The 18,784-nt window shown below is 64.1% G+C and overlaps 2 protein-coding genes across 8 annotated transcripts in view; both read left to right on the top strand.

Annotated features, from left to right (window-relative positions):
- The first annotated feature begins 192 nt into the window (after positions 1 to 192).
- CYTH1 (cytohesin 1) lies at positions 193 to 15,904 on the top strand. 6 transcript variants are annotated; one of them, XM_040081594.2, is made up of 13 exons: positions 193 to 243; positions 8,657 to 8,739; positions 9,469 to 9,533; positions 10,167 to 10,233; positions 10,398 to 10,516; positions 10,820 to 10,900; positions 10,988 to 11,100; positions 11,171 to 11,319; positions 11,431 to 11,543; positions 13,863 to 13,941; positions 14,040 to 14,111; positions 14,443 to 14,597; positions 14,795 to 15,877. In XM_040081594.2, exons 1-13 carry the CDS (start codon positions 216 to 218, stop codon positions 14,871 to 14,873), a joined length of 1,203 nt encoding a protein of 400 aa, XP_039937528.1. In that variant the 5' UTR covers positions 193 to 215; the 3' UTR covers positions 14,874 to 15,877. The 6 variants fall into 6 exon arrangements, with proteins under 6 accessions (XP_039937528.1, XP_039937527.1, XP_039937529.1 ...); XM_040081593.2 differs by lacking the exon at positions 193 to 243 and adding an exon at positions 730 to 4,116 and having other exon boundaries at positions 11,431 to 11,542; positions 13,865 to 13,941; XM_040081595.2 differs by lacking the exon at positions 193 to 243 and adding an exon at positions 6,078 to 6,254 and having other exon boundaries at positions 11,431 to 11,542; positions 13,865 to 13,941; positions 14,795 to 15,904.
- A 1,142-nt stretch (positions 15,905 to 17,046) lies between these two features.
- DNAH17 (dynein axonemal heavy chain 17) overlaps positions 17,047 to 18,784 on the top strand; it is a 31,958-nt gene continuing 30,220 nt past the window's right edge. For both annotated transcript variants that reach the window (XM_058422912.1, XM_040081668.2), the window contains exons 1-3: positions 17,047 to 17,391; positions 18,064 to 18,257; positions 18,538 to 18,730. In XM_058422912.1, coding sequence (XP_058278895.1) covers positions 17,047 to 17,391; positions 18,064 to 18,257; positions 18,538 to 18,730 — 732 coding nt within the window. The remainder of the gene's footprint in view (positions 17,392 to 18,063; positions 18,258 to 18,537; positions 18,731 to 18,784) is intronic.

Raw genomic sequence — 18,784 nt, forward strand, 5'->3', positions numbered from 1 at the left:
TACCGGGATGGATGGAGGGGGGCTACCGGGATGGATGGAGGGGGGCTACCGGGATGGATGGAGGGGGGATACCGGGATGGATGGAGGGGGGATACCGGGACGGGGCCGCCGGGGGGCGGGGCCCGCGTGGCTCCGCCCCTCGCGGTCACGTGGCGCCGGCCGTGGCGGCTGCGGCGCGCTCGTCACGCGGGCGGGGCCGGAGCGGCGGCGGCGGGATGGAGGAGGAGGAGGGCGGCGGCTGCGGTCAGTGCGGGCCGGGGGTGGGCGGGGGGCTTTGGGACGCCCACCCGGCCCGGGACGAGGCGCCGGGGTCGTCCGTGGTCCCCGGTGGGCGGCGGCGGCTCTCCCGGGCGGGGCGCGTTCGGGCCGGGCCGCTCCCAGGTGCGGGACCGGGGGCGGTGGCTCCGGGACGGGCGGGGATTTGGCGGCGGCGGGACCAACGCCCGCGAGTGACGGAGCGGCCGCGGCCCCGGCGGCATCGCGCGGGCGGCGGCGGAGGACGCGCCGGCAGGAACTGGCACCTGGTGGCCGCCGCCAGCGCGGGGGGGCCGCGGGGCCGCCCCGCCTGGGCCCGCGGAGCGCCGGCGCTGCCGGGGGAGCTCCGCGGCCCGCACGCCTGCCGTCGGCCGCTCGCACTTTGCTCGGGTGCTCCCACGGCGCTGCCGAGTCCTGGCCCCGCCGAGCGCAGGGCAGGTTCGCCTCGATGGCGCCTGCCGAATGTCACAACCTCCCCGGTTCGGGAGCTCCCGGCGTGTGCCCTGGACCCGCTCCCAGGGCGGGCCACGGTGGCTCGGGCTTGCAAGGTCTCCCCTCTCATGCCCGTTCATTTTCCTCTCGCTTCCTTCTGCCCTCCGTACCCGTTCCCTCCCGGTGCTGAGGACCGGGACTGGGCAGGGGGACGCTGCCCGTACCTGGTTTCTCCCAGGCAGGTTCCCGTGTGTCGGCAGGTGGTTTTGCCTTGAGCAGGGACTTTGCTGAGGGGAGACTGGAGTCTGGGTACGATCTGAGGCTACCGCCCCAGTGCTGGAGCCGTGCTGGTGACCGCTCTCCTGGGAGCAGCTGGTGCCAGCGAAGCGCCACTGCCGGCAGTGCTGGTTCACGGGCCGGTTTCCTGCCCAGCTGTGCGACACAGCCGATTAGGAGCTGCTGTTCCACCCCAGAAGTGACTGTGCTTGGCTGTGAGGGCTTCACTCTGTAAGATAAGGAAGGTGCCAGCGGCTGCGGCCTGGCTCGGGTGTTGTCAGATACAACCCATTAGCAGGAGAGCGGTGTGGGTTCTGCCAGCAGCGTCTCCTTGCTTCCCGGAATCACCTGGAAGACATCCCGGGTCGTCTCTCAGCATTAGAAATGTCCCGCTCATCCGGCCGCAGGGGACGCAGGGAGTGCACGGCCGCCTCCAAGCCCCGCCACTGTTCCTGTGCTGGGGGCAGCACAACCCACTGAAGCCCTGAAGCCCTTAAGCTGAGTTGGTTTAGCCAAGGACATCCTGCTGAGGCTGTGGCGTGGTGGGAGCCGATGGGGAGTCTCTTTCTGGTGGGATTGTGCTGACGCCAGTGTCTGCCCCACGGCTCACGGCCTCTCTTCCAGCCGTCTGCCTCAGCAGAGAGCAAATCCCAGGGTGAGCAGCTGGCGGCACAGATGTGTGCTCCCCCTGCTTCTGCCAGGCCGTGCACTCCCACCCCCTTCCCAGCACCTCACCGTGAGGACAGCAGCAAAACTGCACCCACCCCAGACCAGAACTGACCGAGAGCAGTGGTGTGGGTCAGACGCCTCTGGACCGTGGGGAAGAGGTATCCTGGTGGGGAACCGTCCTGGCTGCTCCTGCCTTGCCGAGCTGCAGCACCGGTGAGAGGATGTGGAGAGCACAGTCCTGTCCTGGCACTGTGTCCTGAGCTGGGCCCCATCACGGCTCAGGCCTGGCCCCAGAGAGAGGGGGATTGGGCAGTGCTGGTAATCCCGCTGCACCCAAGGGATTACCGCTCACTCCGGCCTGGGGATTAAGGGATTTCTCTAAGCGGGGTTGATGCAGCCTCCAGCAAAGCAGCTTGTGCCTGGGGGGCCTGGCTGTCTGGGACGGGATGGGTATGTGATGGCAGGGTGGGCTGTGCGAGGTGTGGGGGATCCCCAAAGGAGGGTGGGCTGCCAGATCTGCAGCAGGCTGGCTGTGGGGTTGCTCACCCAGGTAGTCCCTGCCCTTCTCACCACCAACCTGCAAAGTCCTGTTTTGCAAGGTGGTGTTGGCAGCCCTTTGGCATAGGTTCCGCTGTTTTGGAAGCATCCTGGGACCTGGCATGTCCCTGCGCACCAGGGAACGCTGCCAGGGGAGCTGCTGCTGATAGCCCAGCCCCTTCCCTTGCACACTGTGGGGTCAGTGTGGGCAAGTTGCTGGGCCCAACTTGGGGAACAACTCTTCCACAGAGCTCAGGGATGGACTCCCAGGTCACAGGCAGAGAGAGTGCAGGGTAGTATCAGGCTTGGAGAGCAGAGCCAGTTGTCCAGTTCCTCTCCTGAGGTGTTTGGAGCAGAGAACAATGAGCCCTGCTGCTGACACTTGCAATCATATCAGGACTGTAGCTATGGTTTGTAAGCGTCCCATCTCGCCTGGACAGGGCGCAAGGACTGAGCCAGGCCTCCAGGTCACTGTGTGTGGGAGAGGCCACCTGGCCCTGCCTCATCCCAGTCACAGCACCCACGTGCCAGTGTCACACAGGGCTTTCTCCAGATGCCAGTCCAGGCCCAGGCAGGCGCTTGCACGGCACGTGCCCAGCTCAGCCTCCCCTGTGCCCCTGGCTCCCTTTGCCCGCCCTTTTGCCTCCTGGTGATGTGGCAACCACTGCTCTGGCCCCTGGGAAAGGGGAAATGGTGTTGAAAACAGAAGGTCAGTCACATCAGCAGTGAGTGCCTGGCTGCCCTCGCAGTCCTGTCAGCTGCACTTCTCCACTCTCTCTCCTCCTCTCTGCAGTCACACTGCTCCCGGGATCAGGGACTGCTCCTGCCTGCCAGGGTGCCCTTCCCCATTGCCTGCCCTGTCTGGGTTTCTGCTTGCCCCGCTCAAGTTACTCCTGGCTCAGCGATCCCAGTGGATGCAGGGCTGGGTGAGCAGAGCTGTCGAGCTGCTCCTGCCCTGACAGGCCCTGGGGTTTGTTACTCATGGCCGTGCCCTCTGCTCAAGATCGCTCCTGCTTTGAGGAAAGGAGCTGTCAGTCCGGTTTGGGTTTGCTCCGTGCCTGTGGGGTTGGAGGGTGGGAGGGTTGTGCATTTCCCCAGCTCCACAGCTATCCCTCAGCCAGGAATCTCAGGGCAAGACCCTCCAGTTCCTGCTGCTCCCCACACACCAGGGCCACAGCAGAGCGGGCAGTATCTGTGGGGCATGGCCGGGGCTTGGTGCATGCTCGTGCTGGCACCCAGGGTTGGCTGAGCCTGTCGGGCTGGGTCAGGGCTGGGGCTTGGGCGCTGCGCCCCAGGAGCGGGGGCCGTGGTGGCACCCCCACACTCGCACCGCCGCGCTTCTCTGGGTGCACCTTCCTTCATGCGGCGCTCGTTGCTATGCGACCGCCGGCTCCTGATGCTTAATGCTCTAATACGGAGGGATAAAACCACTCTAAAAATACCCCGCTGCCGGCCCCCCGCGGGGGCAAGGGGGCTGCCGGGGGGCAGGCGGCCTGGGCAGGGGGGCTGCTGGGAAGTTCCGAAACTCCTTGTCCTCTGAGTGGCTTTGAGCTGCCCGCTGGGGCTCCAGCAGTGGCACGGACTGGTGTGCCGGAGCGGCGGGGATTGGCTGGGGCTGGCGCGTGGGCTCCTGCGGCTGGAGCTCCCCTACCAGAGCCAGCTTCATCCAGAACTGGGAGTGCTCCGGCTCCCCTGCTTGCGCCCTGCCTGACACTGCTGGGGAGCTGCCCCAGGTACTGGCTACCTGCCGAGTACTGGGGAGCCCCCTGCTCAGCCACACGCACCTGCCTGGTCTCTGCCTGCTCCTGCCCGACCTCTGGCTGTCGCTGCCTTGCCCTCCCGGAGCTGGTGGCATCCTGCGTGGGACCCCCGACATGGGGACAGTCAGCGAGCTCTGCGCCTCCAGTTTCCAGGCGTTCCTCTGCCCCTCGGTGGCTGCCAAGGCAGGTAGGCACTGCGTGCCCCCCTCCCCTCCGTGCCGTGGGGTTCCCATCCCCCAGCAGGCACGGCGGTGCCCATGGCTCCGGCTCCATATGGCTCTGGCTCCATATGGCTCCTTCTGAAAGCAGCACAGAGCGTCCTGGCCGTCTCGCTGCCTCCTTCCTCTGCCGGCCTTCCCAGGCTCGGGCCTCTGCAAGCACCGAGCCCCTTGCCTGGCACTGCCCTGCGCTGGAGCTGGTGCCATGCTGGGACGAGGGTGTTTGGGAGCCGGTGGTGGTGGCTGGGAGGTCACAGGCAGCGCAGCATGACCGTGGCATGTACCCAGCCCCTCGTACCCTGCCCTGCCCCGGAGGATGTGTGGGCGCTCGGTGCCCTCATTACAAGTGCCTGTGGCTACAGAGGTGAGGGTGGGAAAGGGAATTCTGTGTGGGAAAGCCCAGCTCCTGCCGTGCTGTGGGGGAGCTGAAGGTCAGCCACCTCTGTGACCTGCTGCTGTCTGCTGGTTCCTGCCCAGCTGTGGGACTGGGGGGCTGTGCACTAGGACAGGGGGTTGTGGGACCTTCTCGGCCAGCCCTGTGGCTGGGCACCTGTGGGCTCTGCTCCTCTCAAGGCCTGGCACCGTAAGCAGTGCTGAGAGCAGGTGAGGTGCCTGCCTGGCTGCATTCCTTGCATATGCACAGTGTCTGTAGACATGGCTGATCTGATACTCGATCAGCCGTGCTGGAGACTGGGGGTCCGTGCGTGGGAATGTTGGAGCCTTGAGCTGCTGAGAGCAAGGTAGTGGCTGTGGGGGTTCATTGATGAGCTCTGGGTCAGGGAAGTGGGGTTAATGGGGTAATGGGCAGGGCTGCACAAAAGCAGGAGAGTGTCCTGAGCACAGGGACCAGCAGCCTAGGAGGGCCTGTCCTGGAGCTGCCTGTCCCCAAACCCTCCTCCTGGTGCACCTCAGCTGTCTGTGGGGAAGGATGGGGCTGACGCAACCAGGGTGTGCACAGGGCCACGGTGAAAACAGGATGTGGTATGAGGAGACAAGGCAGGATGTTTCTGGGGGCCCCACGGGACCCCACCAAGGGGCACAGGGGGTAGCGGCACCCACAGCAGCATTCAGAGACCCTGGGCTCGTCCCCATGGTCTGCCCGACCCCAGGGCTGTTGCCCCTCTGGAGTGGTACAGTGTGGGCCGGCAGCAGGGCTGGCTGCTGCTGTAGCTCAGGAGGCCAAAGGACACCCCGAGGCTTCTGAAGCCCACCCTCCCCCTAGTCCATAGCTGGCATTCTGGGTGCCGTGTCTCCATGTCGTGCTGCTGAGTAGGATTTAGCTGAGTCAAGGCAGCCGAAGCTGCTACGGCCTCTCCAGGAGAGTGACAGGGACAGGACCGTGCTGGGGTCACTCCCACTGCAGGCACGGCCCCATAGCGCCCAGACTCGTCACACAGGGGTCCTGCACCGAGCAGTGGGGTCCCTACAGACATCCCATAGCAAGGGGGCAAGACAGTGGGGAGCAACATCCTGGCGTGACTCCTAGTCCTCCTCCTGATTCCAGATCTTGTCCAAGCCAGCTGTGGGAGATGCCGTGGAGCTTGTGGAGGGCAGTGAGCACCACTGATCCCCACGGGACCTGGACCTGCAGTGCAGAGGTCTGACAGAGACGAGGGAGCTGCAGGGCTGGGGGTCTGCTGGCGTGCGGGGGCCCAGCCAGTGGAGGGGAAGGGAGGGGACCCCGGCGCTGCGCAGCGAGCTCAAGATGTGCCGGGGCGAGTGTCCTGGCGGGCCCCGAGGAAGGAAGGGCTGGGCCAGCCCAGGGCCTGCCTGGCTGCGACCCCAGCACATCGCGTCCACCGGCCCTGAGCCAAGGAGGGGGAGCAGGGCCCCTTTTCCCGGCCAGCCGGGAGCACAGGAGTTAAGGTGCCGGCGGCTGTGGCTCACGGCGGCAGGAACAGGGTGTTGGTGGCGCTGGCTCCTGGCGAGGCCGGGGTGACGCCCAGGAGGCCCCGGAGCTCATTGGTACAGGGGCCCTGAGTCACCGCGGAAGCACCGGGACTGCAGGTGTGGGCACCCGGCAGCGCAGAGCCCCTGGCAGCCCGGGCACGGCCAGCGCCGCCGGGGGAAGGCCGTGGCACGATGGTGCTCAGGGCGGAGGGCAACGGTGAGCCGGGCCGGGGCGCGGGGCCGGGTGAGGGTGAGGGTGGCTCCGTGTGTGCCCCGCTCCGTGCCGCCAGCCCCGCTGCCCTCGGGCGAGGCAAGCAGGGCCCTGTGTCCTTGCGGGGTTTGCTCTGGGCGAGTACTGCGATTGCTGCTCTGGGGTGCCGCTGGTCGCGGTGAGGGCAAATCCTGCTGGTGGCCTCTGCTGCCCCGGGGCGGGTTCCTGCTGTGGGAACCCCCGGCTTCCTGTGCTGGTGGGGAGGCCCAACCGCGCTGGGATCCTGCAGTGTGGTGGGTCCCTGGGCGGCTTCTGTGTCAGGCTGAAGCCAGGGGAAGTGTCTGTTCCAGCCTCCCGGCCCCCGGCACTGCTCTGCCTGCGGCCAGGCTCACTGAGGCTCTCCGGGGCAGCTGCTGTGCAGTGCAGCGCCACGGAAGGGTTAATGCCGCCTTCCTTCCCCAGAAAAGCTCCTGCGTCTGGGGTTTCTCTTCCTCTGGCTGCTGCTGACATGGCTGGGCTGCTTGTCACGAGTGCTCAGCCTCCGCCGGGGAGGGACCTTCCGGGGCTGTGGAACAGCCCTGCCGTCCCTGCTGCCCTGCAGTCTCATCCTGCACCACGCCTATCCCGGGATCCCGCTGGAACCCCTGCCCTCTCCCAGGTGGGCAGGACGAGGCAGACCTGAGGGCTTGCCTGAGGCCAGCTCCAGCCCTGGCATGAATTTGGCTTTCCCTGCGGCTGGGCCGGGGGTCTGGCAGCTGGATGAGAGGGTCCTGTGGTACATTCAGCAGCGCAGGGATTTGGGGGTTGTGTCTCTGATGAGCGGGTGTGACGCAGCTCATCCCTCCTGCTGTGAGCTTGGGCTTGCTGAGCGTCCTGGGGGCCTGGCAGTGGGGGGCTGGTGGCACTGGGAATGCCGCTGGGGCGTGTGGAAGGTTCTGGGATCGACACAGCTCTGGTACTGTGAGTAACTTTTAACCCGGTGCCACGACCCAACTTGTCTGGCTTGGGCTTCCTGACGTGGGAGACTGAAAGTATTGGGAAGTGTTGGCGTTGTGTCTGAGGGACGGTGTCGCAAGCCGAGGCGCCTCAGCCTTGGCAACAAGGGGTTGTGAAGGAGGAAGCTCATCAGACCCCAGAGCAGAGCTGGGGAAGTGCTGAGCTCAGAGATTCAGGGCCGCCGTCACCCAGGGAGCTCCCACTGAGGCAGCGGCAGTGCGGGGAGAATGATGCACAGTTGAGGACAGTGCTGGTCCAAAAAGGCACCCGGTGTCTGCCTCTGGCGTGGGGCGGTGACTGCGCTGGGGACACCGGTGAGTCTGGGCTGGTGGCCGCGGTAGCTGTGTACATGGTGGCACACGGGACCTCAGCGGGTCGGGGGTAGTGCTTGGGGCTGGGGAGGATGGTGACAGCCCTAGAGGCGCCTGTTCGCAGCACCCCAGGGCAGGAGGTGGGGGTGACACTAGAGCTGGGCTGTCAGATCGTGCTGCTACCTCCCCTGGGGACGGCGCTCTAGAAGGATGGTGTTTTGGTGTCCTTGTGGGTGACCTTGGTGCAAAGCACAAACTTGCTGGCAGAGGTGGGAGACCTGAGCATAGTAGAAGGGCTGGGAGCACTTTTGAAAGAGTGAGTGACCTTGGGGACTGGAGGGAACAGGAATGTCACCTTGTCACCGTGAAGCAAGGGGGTCACGTGCTGGGGAGCACTAGGAATGTTCCTGGATCAAGGGGACCATGTGGTGGCCCTGGGCTTGCGCCTCAGAGGTGGTGTTGGAGAGGGGGTGTCTGGCTCCTCAGGGTGACAGGAAGGTGTAGATGTTTTGGTGTGCAGGTGAGGTCTGTCTGGAGGGTGCACCAGCTCCAGACTCTGCCCCAGAATAATGAATCCACTGTAGAGGGAGCTGCAAGTGTGGCCAGGAGCTGGATTATGTTTGGGGCTGACCCGGTGCTGCAGAACAACCTGCAGGGCTGCAGGTCGGTGTGGAGCCTGTGCTGCAGGGCACAGCAGAGCTGCCCAGCCATGGGGAGCGGAATGGGCAGCCACACCAGCCTGGCTGGGGTAGAGCAGAGTGAAACGGGACTGGGGGCAGGCAGCAGGGCCGGGGCTGGCAGGAGCAATGCTGGAGGTGATCCAGGGGCCCGTTGTTGGTTCTCGCTCTGTGGCAGCTGCCACAGTCTGAAGGAGCAGAGGCCCTGGCCCTCAAATTCTTTTCATGCCATTGGTGCCACTTGGCCTCTGTGTGGGGCTGGGGACGCTGCTCACCAGCTCAGCTCTTGCTGCTACCCTGCACCTCCACGTCCTGCCTCCAGCGAGGCCCACGGCTGCTGGCTGGGCGCAGAGGCTGGGCCAGGAGCCTTGGTGGCCCTGATTCCCAGGACCACACATGCTGACCTGATTGTGTCTCTGCTCAGTGCCCAGTGACCTGACCCCAGAGGAGTGCCAGGAGCTGGAAAACATCCGCCGCCGAAAGCAGGAGCTGCTGGCTGACATACAGGTGTGATGCCAAGGAGCCCACACAATCCTCCTGTCCCAGAGACAGCAGTCTGGGTGGCAGGGGACAGTGTCCCAGCCTGTATCACGGGCAGGGTCCCTGGAGCCCCATCCAGGATCCCTCATGCTGCTGCCCCACAGCTCTTCCTCCAAGGGGCTCTGGGGACAGGGAGAGGGTCCCAGCTGGGATGTGATCTCAGGTGGCAGCCAGCCGGCCCTGCCCTGCCAAAGCAGCCATGCCTTTTCCTGTACCCTGCAGAGCTCCAGGCTGTGCAGTTGAGCCAGTCTGTGCCAGCCCCTGCCTGGCACGGGCAGAGACCATGTCTCTGGGTCAGGCTGCTGCCCTGGCAAGTGCCTGTGAGGTCGGGGCTCATCTGGGACACTGTCAGTAGAGTCCCTGATTAAGGCAGCAGAGGCTAATTACTGCCATATGCTGGGCATGATCTGAAGGGATTAGGGGTAATTTTGTTAACCTCCGAATCTCTTCCTTCCTGCATGCTGGGAGCGTGGCAATGCTGCAGGGATTAGCAGCGGGGGGGGGCAGCCCGCCCCACTGCCAGTGCCCTCTGAGCTTCTTCAGCCCCTGGGCAGCGCCTGGGGGTGGAGGGAAGAAGGGAGGGAAGGAAGGAGGGGCTGTGGGGCCTCTTGGGGGAATGGGGCTGTCTCCAGGGCTGGGGGCTGGAGGGTTTGTGGGGGAAGCACGTCCTTGTCTCAGTGCCCCCTCTCCCCACAGCGCCTGAAGGATGAGATAGCAGAAGTGACGAATGAGATCGAGAACTTGGGCTCCACGGAGGAGAGGTGAGTCCCCAGCACCATGGAGCCCCCTCGAGCTAGCATACGCTGTGCAGGAGCCGAGAGCAGCTGAGCCTTGGCCCACAGTTGCTGGTGTGAGCAGCTTTCCCAGGCGCTCTGAGCTCCTGGGAGTGGGATCCCAGGCTGATGTGCTGCTCCCAGTCTGTTTTTCCAAGCCTCAGCCCCTCTGTCTGGCCACAGCCAGTGGCGGGCTTTGTTATTCTGAGCTGGTGCAGTCAGTGCCAGCCAGGATTAGGGGGGTCCCGGCAGCCGGTGGGAGCCGACTCCCAGCATCATTCCCAATTACCCGCCGGGGCGTGAAGACTGTCCCCTTCTGCCAGCCCCGCTCTCTCCCCAGAGCCCTGCCACAGCCAGCTTGCCCTAGCCTCCCCGTGTCTGGGTGACCTGGCAGGTGCTGTGCCTGCACCCCCTCTGCTCAGGGTGACCCCAAGGACGCTCGGCTCTGTTCGGGGCCTGGCAGGCCAAGAGCAGCCCCAGGCAGACGCGGAGCGGTGTGCTGGCTTTGCCCTGCGTGGTCCCCTCGGTCCAGGCTGACCCTCCCCGCAGTGCGCGGCCCCAGGGGCTGCACAGAGGCAGCGGGGCCCTGCCAGGTGCTCAGAGCTGCTCCATGCCTTGCAGGAAAAACATGCAGAGGAACAAGCAGGTGGCCATGGGCAGGAAGAAGTTCAACATGGATCCCAAGAAGGTACTGTGGGATGGGGAGCAGGGATGGTTACCTGCCTCTGCGGGGTATGCACGGCTCTACCACCTCTCAGCCCAGGTTCCTGGGGCTGGGTAGAGCCAGCAGCCAGGGGGCAGGCTGGCAGGGGCAGCCACAGACCCCCAAGTATCTCTCTTGTATCCCTCCAGGGCATCCAGTTCCTGATTGAGAACGACCTGCTGAAGAACACGTGCGAGGACATTGCTCAGTTCCTGTACAAGGGAGAGGGCCTCAACAAGACAGCCATCGGCGACTACCTGGGAGAGAGGTGCACGGGGCTCGGGTTTCCTGGGGGGTTCTGGTCTCCTGCCACCTGAGAGATGAGGCGCTGCAGCTCTGAGCTCACAGGACAGCTGTCTGGGGGTACCCGGGGTGCTGGGGGTATTCAGTTCATGGCTGGCACTTGTAAGTGGCTGATTTGTGCAGACCAGACCAGGGATAAAGCAGGGGGTAGCTGCAGCTTTCCCCCATGAATGAATAGAGTCTGGAGAAGGGCAGGGACAGTGGAGCCACTTAGTAGTCACAGGATTGCTGATCATGCATCCCTCGTGCTCTGGCTTTGTTCCCACAGGGATGAGTTCAACATCCAAGTCCTGCATGCCTTTGTGGAGCTGCACGAATTCACCGACCTCAACCTTGTGCAGGCCCTGCGGTGAGCAAAGGGCTGGGAGCTGAGCGTGGCCCTTGAGGGTGGCGGGGGCCATGGAGCCCCCAGATGAGCACAGCTCGCTCTCCACAGGCAGTTCCTGTGGAGCTTCCGGCTGCCAGGGGAGGCACAGAAGATTGACCGGATGATGGAGGCCTTTGCCCAGCGGTACTGCCAGTGCAACCCTGGTGTCTTCCAGTCCACAGGTGAGCGCCTGTCCCAGACGGGCTCCCTGGCATCCTGCCCCGCAGCTGACTTTCCCCTCTGCCCCTGCAGACACCTGCTATGTGCTGTCCTTTGCCATCATCATGCTGAACACGAGCCTGCACAATCCCAACGTGAAGGACAAGCCCACGGCAGAGCGATTCATCGCCATGAACCGCGGCATCAATGACGGGGGGGACCTGCCTGAGGAGCTGCTCCAGGTGAGGCCCGGGCTGGGGAAGGGCCGGGGACAGGCTGCAAAGCTGCCCCGGAGCAGGGCCCACCACGGGGCTCCAGGGAAAAGCAGGGCTGATTCCATGTCGTTGTACCAGAATCTGTACGAGAGCATCAAGAATGAGCCCTTCAAAATCCCCGAGGACGACGGCAATGACCTCACCCACACCTTCTTCAACCCTGACCGGGAGGGCTGGCTCCTGAAGCTTGGTGAGTGCCAGCAGCAGGGGAGTGCAATGCCCCTGGGCTCCCCACCCTTCTGCTGGCCTGGCTCTTCAGAGCATGAGGAGGCTGCAGAGACAGGTGCAGCCTTCAGGGGAGAGGCATCTGTACATCCAGCCCTCCATCTTGGCTGGGCAGCAGGAGCACACTCAGAGCTGATGAGGCCCTGCAGAGGGGCTGGTTGCGTGTTCTGGTGGGTCCTGCCTCTAGGCTGGGCAAACCCCTGAGGGGCAGAGCTGGTACCAGGCTCTGGTGTCAGAGCACAGAGATCTCGAGGCCCTTCAGGTCACCAAGCCACAGCAGGATGTGTCGGAGCAGGCCCCCGGGAGCAAGCGGCGAGCTGCCCCAGGCTGCGTGCGTCCCCCCTCCATACCACAGACAAGCCCCTGCCTCACCTTCCCACAGCATTATCACCTCCGCATCCCGGCTCCACATGCAGGCAGCATGCATGGCATCCCTGCTGCACCGCCCGGCTCCGCAGCCGGAGCCCTCCGCGCCCTGGCTCCTGTGGCTTCTCTTCCTGGCACCTCTGGGGAATCCTCTGTCCGGGTTTAGCGAGGGGGAATGGGCGTTGGCAGGATTGGGGCCCAGTGGGGCATTTCCCCAGGGTTCTGGCTGGGCTCAGAGCTCCTGATACATGGCCAAGCCCTTGGGAGAGGAGAGCAAGAGCTGCCTGCTCCCCGCCCTGGGGTGGGGGGACACAGGACAGCGCCAGGCTCTCCCGTGCCTGATAGGAGGGGCCCTGTGCACCCAGGTTCAGGTTGGCACCACCAGCGGGGAGGCAGAGAGGCAGCAAAGTGGCCACGGACCCCAGCTGTCTTGGGGGGCAGGGAAGGACGCTGCTGGTCAGCCATGGGGTGGGGGGAGCCAGGCCCCAGCAGCCAAGGAGCCCCGTCCCACAGAGCCACAGCGAGCCAGGGCAGTCAAGCCCCCACGGCCCTGCCGCTGGCCCAACCCCTCACAGCTTCCCTGCTGCAGCCCAGCCCCACTGACCCGCAGGGCGAGGGGGGGGCTTTGGGATTCCTCTTTTTATTTTTTTTTCCTTTTTTTTTTTTAATTTTCTTTTCTCCCTCATTTATATGTTTCCATGATTTTGGCTCTTCCTTTCCTTGCCCCCAACTCCAGGAGGTACGTACCCCTCTTCCCTGCTCTGCTCACACTGCTGGGGCTTCGTTTTCTTTGCATTTTTAATTGCTGGTGATGAGTCTCATTGCTGCTGCTGTTGCTGCTAACCCCACACGCCCGGGGACCTCGCCTGCTGCAGGACAGCCCCTCTCCACCTCCAGGCAGGGACCTGGGGTGCCGGCCCTGGCAATGCCGCACGTTCCCCAAGGCCTGCAGCCTCCTCTGCCGCCCCGGGGGAGAACGGGGCCACAGTGGCACCACCAGCTGTGCATCGCCACGTCCGCAGACAGCTCAGCCCGGCCCATGGGTCTTTGCCTCCGGTGACACGAGGGATGGGGACAGGTTTGGGGTCTCCGTGGGTGGGGCCCCAGGCTGTGCACGGGTGGTTAGGGCGTGCCAAGTGGCTGGAGCTGGATGGGAGCAGGAAGGATCCGTCTGCGTGGTGCCCTGTGCTGTGCTAAGGGCTCCCAGCAGTCCCCATGAGGCAGCAGCGCTGCTCCAGTGCCTGCACCCCAAGGTGTCGGGGAGCATTGGTGCTGGCCCTCAGAACTGCTCTGGGGCAGGGACAGGGGTGGGCTGTCAGCTGGCACAGGGCAGCAGGGGCCACAGCGCCTTCCTGGCAGGGGAAGGAGATGAGCAGGACCCCCAGCGTACGCTGTGGCTCCCTGTTCCCGTGCCGGATCCAGCCTGCAAGGGTGGGTGCTCGTCCTGCATTCAGCATTGCTGCAGTGGCTGTGGTGGAGGGGAGCTGGGCCCGGGGGGGAGCAGAGCCTGTGCCCAGGGAACGGCTTCTCCCACTGTGCTGGCAGCTGTGGGGCTCGGCCACGGCCTTGGGTCCCACCCCTTGCTCGGGGTCCAGGACAAATGGGACCATGGACGGTGTGGACAGAAAGTCCCCGTGTCCTTGCAGGGGGCTGCCTGGCCGCAGTTTCCTCTAGCTGTGCTGAGTCTGTGTGCGGGTGGGGACGGTCAGCGCTCCCAGCCCGACAGTCCTGCCCTCGCCTCCATCCTCATCCGTGCGCTTCCTGCTCCGGCTCGGTGCGGTGTGCGCTGCCTGCTGCTGCTGCCCGCCGCTGCCTGGCTCTGCTTGGCTCTGTGTGTCCGCCCGGGCCCCGCGCTGCTGGAGCCTCTGTGTGCCCGGCCGTGCTCTGCTGGGCTGTGCCCGACTGTCCCCTCTGCTCCCAGGAGGCAGGGTGAAGACGTGGAAGCGGCGCTGGTTCATCCTGACTGACAACTGCCTTTACTACTTCGAGTACACGACGGTGAGTGGGCTCCATGCAGGCTGAGCTGAACCGGGGCAGGGAGGGGGCCGGGCTGGGGGTGTCCACCCCACAGCTGAACCTCTGCTTGGCCACGCCAGGATAAGGAGCCCCGTGGCATCATCCCCTTGGAGAACCTGAGCATCCGTGAGGTGGAGGACTCAAAGAAGCCCGTGAGTTGCTGCTGTGGTGTCCTCTGGGGTTTGGGGGTGGCTGTGGCTTGGGCAGGAAAAGCTGAGAGGGGTTGCAGCACCCTGAGATGTCCCCAGGGGAGGCAGGGGGCCCCAGAGCAGTCACTGCCTTCACCATCAAAGCAGAGTGCAGACCTGGGGCTGGTCACCACAGGGGCACATGCAGGGCCAGGGGGTGACAATCAGCGTGTGTCTATCCCTCTCTGCCGTGCTGGGGTGGCTGTGCCAGGGGTGTGTGCCTCTGCTTTTTCCCCTCCTGTCTGGGCTCCCCTTTGGAAGTCGGGGCTGCCTCTGAGCGGTCTCTCCCTCCCAGAACTGCTTTGAGCTCTACATCCCTGACAACAAGGACCAGGTGATCAAGGCCTGCAAGACAGAGGCAGATGGGCGTGTGGTGGAGGGGAACCACACCGTGTATCGCATCTCTGCCCCCACACCCGAGGAGAAGGAGGAGTGGATCAAGTGCATCAAGTAAGTGCTTAGGGGAGCACGTGGGGGCATGATGCTGGGACCTGCCTGCTGTCCTCAAAGGGGACAGTGCTTCCTGCAAGGATGGGGGAAGAAAACTTCCTCAGGGATACAAAAGGGACCTGCCCGAGGCCAGGCCAGGCAGGTCGCACCCATCCCTGCAGCAGTTTGGCCTGACCCAGCCCTTGTTCCCCTGCCAGGGCAGCCATCAGCCGAGACCCCTTCTACGAGATGCTGGCTGCCAGGAAGAAGAAGGTCTCCTCCACCAAGAGGCACTAGCAGCCAGACTGGCCCTGTGAGGCCAGCGTGCCCCTGTAGCAGCCCCAGTGTCCCCCCGTCATGGGGGCACGTGGGGCGGGGGCCGTGCTGCAGGCTGGCCCTCGCGGCCCAGGGCCCAGCTTCAGCTTAGCCATTTCTTTACTGTGGGGGGAGGGAAGGGGCGCGGGTATCATCTGGCCCCCCGTCACTGCCTCATCGCCGGACAGCGTCTTCCCAGGCTCAAGCTGGAACACAGCACCCCTGTGCACCCCTGGGAGCCCTGGCCTCGGCACCACGGCTGCCCTCCCTGTCTCTGACCCCCCTGTGACCACATGGCCCTGGGTCCCCCCAGCACCCATGTTCAGACATTCTTGGGGTGTTCCGTCGGGGGGGAGCAGCTGTCGGTGAGCAGCTGGCGGCTTTGGGGTGCCACAGGAGCAGGGTGTCAGCCCCAGGGGGGCCCTGCAGAGATACAGCTCCCAGCCCTCGTTGTAGCGGGCCTGGGTCTGTCCTAGGCGTCCCCACGCCGCTGCCTTGGACCCTCCCAGCCACCCCTGCACTGGAATGGACGAAGGGCAGGGACTGCTGATGAGCTGTGGTGCCACACAGGGCACAGATGTGCCCTCACCCAGCTGTGCGAGTTGTGGCTTGGATGTGGTGGCACTGGATGGCATTTCCCCAGCGCGTCCTCGTGTCATGGCCCTCGTGCCAGGGTGCCACGGTGGGACACGTCCAAAGCTGGAGCCTGCCCTCGGGATGGCTGCTGGTGGGGATCTCTGCCTCACAATCGCCCGTGTCTTGTCCTGTCCCCATCCCCATGCACAGTCTGGAGGTGCCTGGATCAGTATTAGTCTATTTATCAGAGGTGTAAATACTCCTGTATAGTTTTCTCCTTGTAGATTATTTTGTATGTGGGTGGTTCAGTGCAAAGGCCTCACAGGAGTGGGACAGGGGGGCAGGATTTTTTTATTCTAACCTCTTTTTTTTTTTTTTTTTAATTTGCCATGGCCTTGTAAACTAGCGCTGAAGATCAGCAACAAATAAATACTTGCACCATGCTTCTCTTGACCTCCTGTGCTCTGTGCAGCTTGAGGTGGGCAGGAGTCCTCTGCCACTGTCGGCCCTTGTCCTGTGCCCAGCCTTGGACTGGGCTCACACTCCTCCCAGTCCAAGGTCTTGATGTGCTGGGAGTGTTTGTGAGCCTTCACCTTCACCAGCTGCCCCTGGCCAGCAGGACAGTGCCTGGGGTACCTCACTGCAGAACACAGGGCAGCTGTTCAGGCTGGGACAGCTCTTGGTCCTGCCTGAGGGCACCAAGCCTGGCTGGGCAGGGCTGTGGTTACCCACTGCAGTGGCATTCACTGCACTGTGCAGGACCTGGGGCAGTGTGGGGCTGTGGGGCACCCTCAAACACTGATCTGGGGCAGGGCTGGGGAATTCATACCCAGCTGCTGCCAGGCGTGAACGGGATCAGAGCCCAGCTGGGGCTGGGGGCAGGCTGGGAGCGCCGAGCCCGTGCCAGCTGTGCTGGTGCCATCGGGCTGCAGGGGCGTTGTCCAGTTGTCCACACTTGTGCCATGGCGGGGATCTGCCAGAGCGTTCCCTTCTGCAGCCGCTGCCCATCCTGTGCCTCGGATGGGGCAGCCTTTGGCACTGCAGCCTGCAAACAGCCCCTGCTGAGGGATGGGGACGGTGTGGGGTGTGGAGGGGGAAGGGCAGCCCTGCAGTTGGGCTGGTGCCGCTGCCCGTTGGGCTGGTGCCAGGGTCGGTTGGGGCACAGACTGTCGGTTGAACTGCTGACAGTGTCAGGTGGGGTGCAGACAGTGCCTGGGGGCTGCTGGAGGGTTGAGGAGTGCGACAGAGAAGCGATAGAGGCAGGTAAGATGGGGGTGAGCCAGGGCAGAGACAGGGCCAGGCAGGGATGGAGCAGGTCAGGGGGCAGCAATAGGGCCGGGTGGTGATGGGGCAGGCAGGGATGGGGTGGGATTGTGGCCAGTGGGACCAGGCAGGGATGGGACTGGCAGCTTCCCCTAAGGCTAAAGTGCAGAGAGAAGGCTGAAGGCAGCAGAGGGGTGGGCTGGGCAGTGTCAGGAGGTCGGGGTGTGGGGTCTGCACAGCCCCTGGCTGAGCGGGGTTTTACGCACTGGACCACCCCAGGTGCTGGGGAGCTGCAGCTGAGCCCGGTGCTGGCACGATGTCAGCGCCCCAGGACGAGCGCTTGGAGCTCCTGGAGAGCTTGGCCACGGCGCTGCTGCGCGTCCGGCCCGACAAGTGGGCCAAGTTTGTGGCCAGCGAGGAGACTTCAGTCATGCTGGACAAGTTCTTCAAGCAACCAGAATTGCTGGAGCTGGTGCTGGGGATGAACCCTGCGGGGCAGATCCTGCCCACTACCTGCTTCCCACCTGCCCTAAAGGGCAAGGGAATATACTGCGTGAAGAAGAAGGGAGAGAACATCACCGGGGAGAACTGTCGGACTGCTCTGCTGGTGGGAGACATGGGCCCCTCGCCCGTGGAGCAGCTCATCACCGTGCTGCAGGAGGTGGGTGGCCCATGTAGGCACAGGATTGGGGTGAGCGGGGCCAGCTGAGCTCCCACTGCTGCACTGGGACCCCTGCCGGGGGCTGTTTTAGCCAAATTTCCAGGTGGGCTCCAAAATAAACTAAAATTCATGGAAGAAAAGGCCCTTGCCCTGACCTTGCAGTGGCTCCCATCCTGCGTTGAACAAGCCCCACAAGGACACGAGCTGGGTGAAGGTCACCAACCCAGTTTTCTTCTGGCCCCAGCTGGATCACTTCCTCCCTGCAATTTTAGAAACTCATAATAATGCCCACTTACCTCTACCCTGCAGCTGGGAAATGTCTAAGTGGATTTTTCTCAAACTTCCCCTAAATATTCCTGCTGCCAGTTCCGAGCACCCAAAAGCTGCATCAGCTCCAGGAGCCCCCACTATTCCCCCTCACTGCTGGGGGCTTTTGCTCGTGTGCCAGCCCCTGACTCTGCTAGATGCATTCACTGTGTCACTTCCAGCACTTCCCGAGCCGTGAGAGCTGGAAACCCAGAGCAAGGGGCCCTCTGGTCACACTGATGAGATAAACATCAGCCGTGGCTGCGCTGAGAGTGCTCCGAGGGGCAGCGAGAGGGAGCTCTGGGGTGCCGCTGCCCTGTGCACAGGAGGTCATGACCAAGAGCCTGACCTAGCCCTGTCTCGCAGGTTGTGTCCCCCCTGCTCCTGAGCGAGGATGAGGGGGCGGGCTGGCCCAGGATTGTGATGGAGGACGTCGTGCAGCAGACTCACCGGCTGCAGAACAAGATGTTTGTGATGAGTGGGAAGATACAGGGAAAGCCACTGCTCCCACTGCCCGAGCACCTGGTCAGCTGGGACGACTCAGGCGCCACCCTGGACTGGTGGGTGCTGCTGGCATTACTTGGTGCCAGAAAAGCCTGGCAGGCGCCCAGGACACCATGAATGGCTCGGGGAGGGATGGGAGCTGGGACAGTGGCTCGGTCCCAGCGCAGCCCTGGGCACAGCCATCCCCTGCAGCAGACAATGTTTGAGGGGTTCATGCCAGGCCTCTGCACGGGCAGAGATGGCCACAAGCAGGCGTGACGGGCTTCCCTAGGGCTGTTTGGGGTTCCCCTGGGGCAGTTCAGGGCTCCCAGGGGGCATAACCCATCTGCCTTTCAGCCTGGTGGGGCCGATAGATGGTACAGTGCTGCACACCATCGAGAGCGTCATCATCGAGTGGTTCCAGCTGGTTGAAGAGATCTTTAGCCAGGACCCAGCGCAGCAACTGCTGGAGGGGCTGCACCCCCTGCCCAGGGTCGAGTTTGATTTCTGGCAGACCAGGATGACCAATTTGGAGTGCATCAATGAGCAGGTACTGTCTCACCCACGGTGGCCATGTGTCCTCATGCTGAGCCCCTCATGCTGA

Source organism: Hirundo rustica, chromosome 18 (genome assembly GCF_015227805.2).
Source record: "Hirundo rustica isolate bHirRus1 chromosome 18, bHirRus1.pri.v3, whole genome shotgun sequence".
Taxonomy (NCBI): domain Eukaryota; kingdom Metazoa; phylum Chordata; class Aves; order Passeriformes; family Hirundinidae; genus Hirundo; species Hirundo rustica.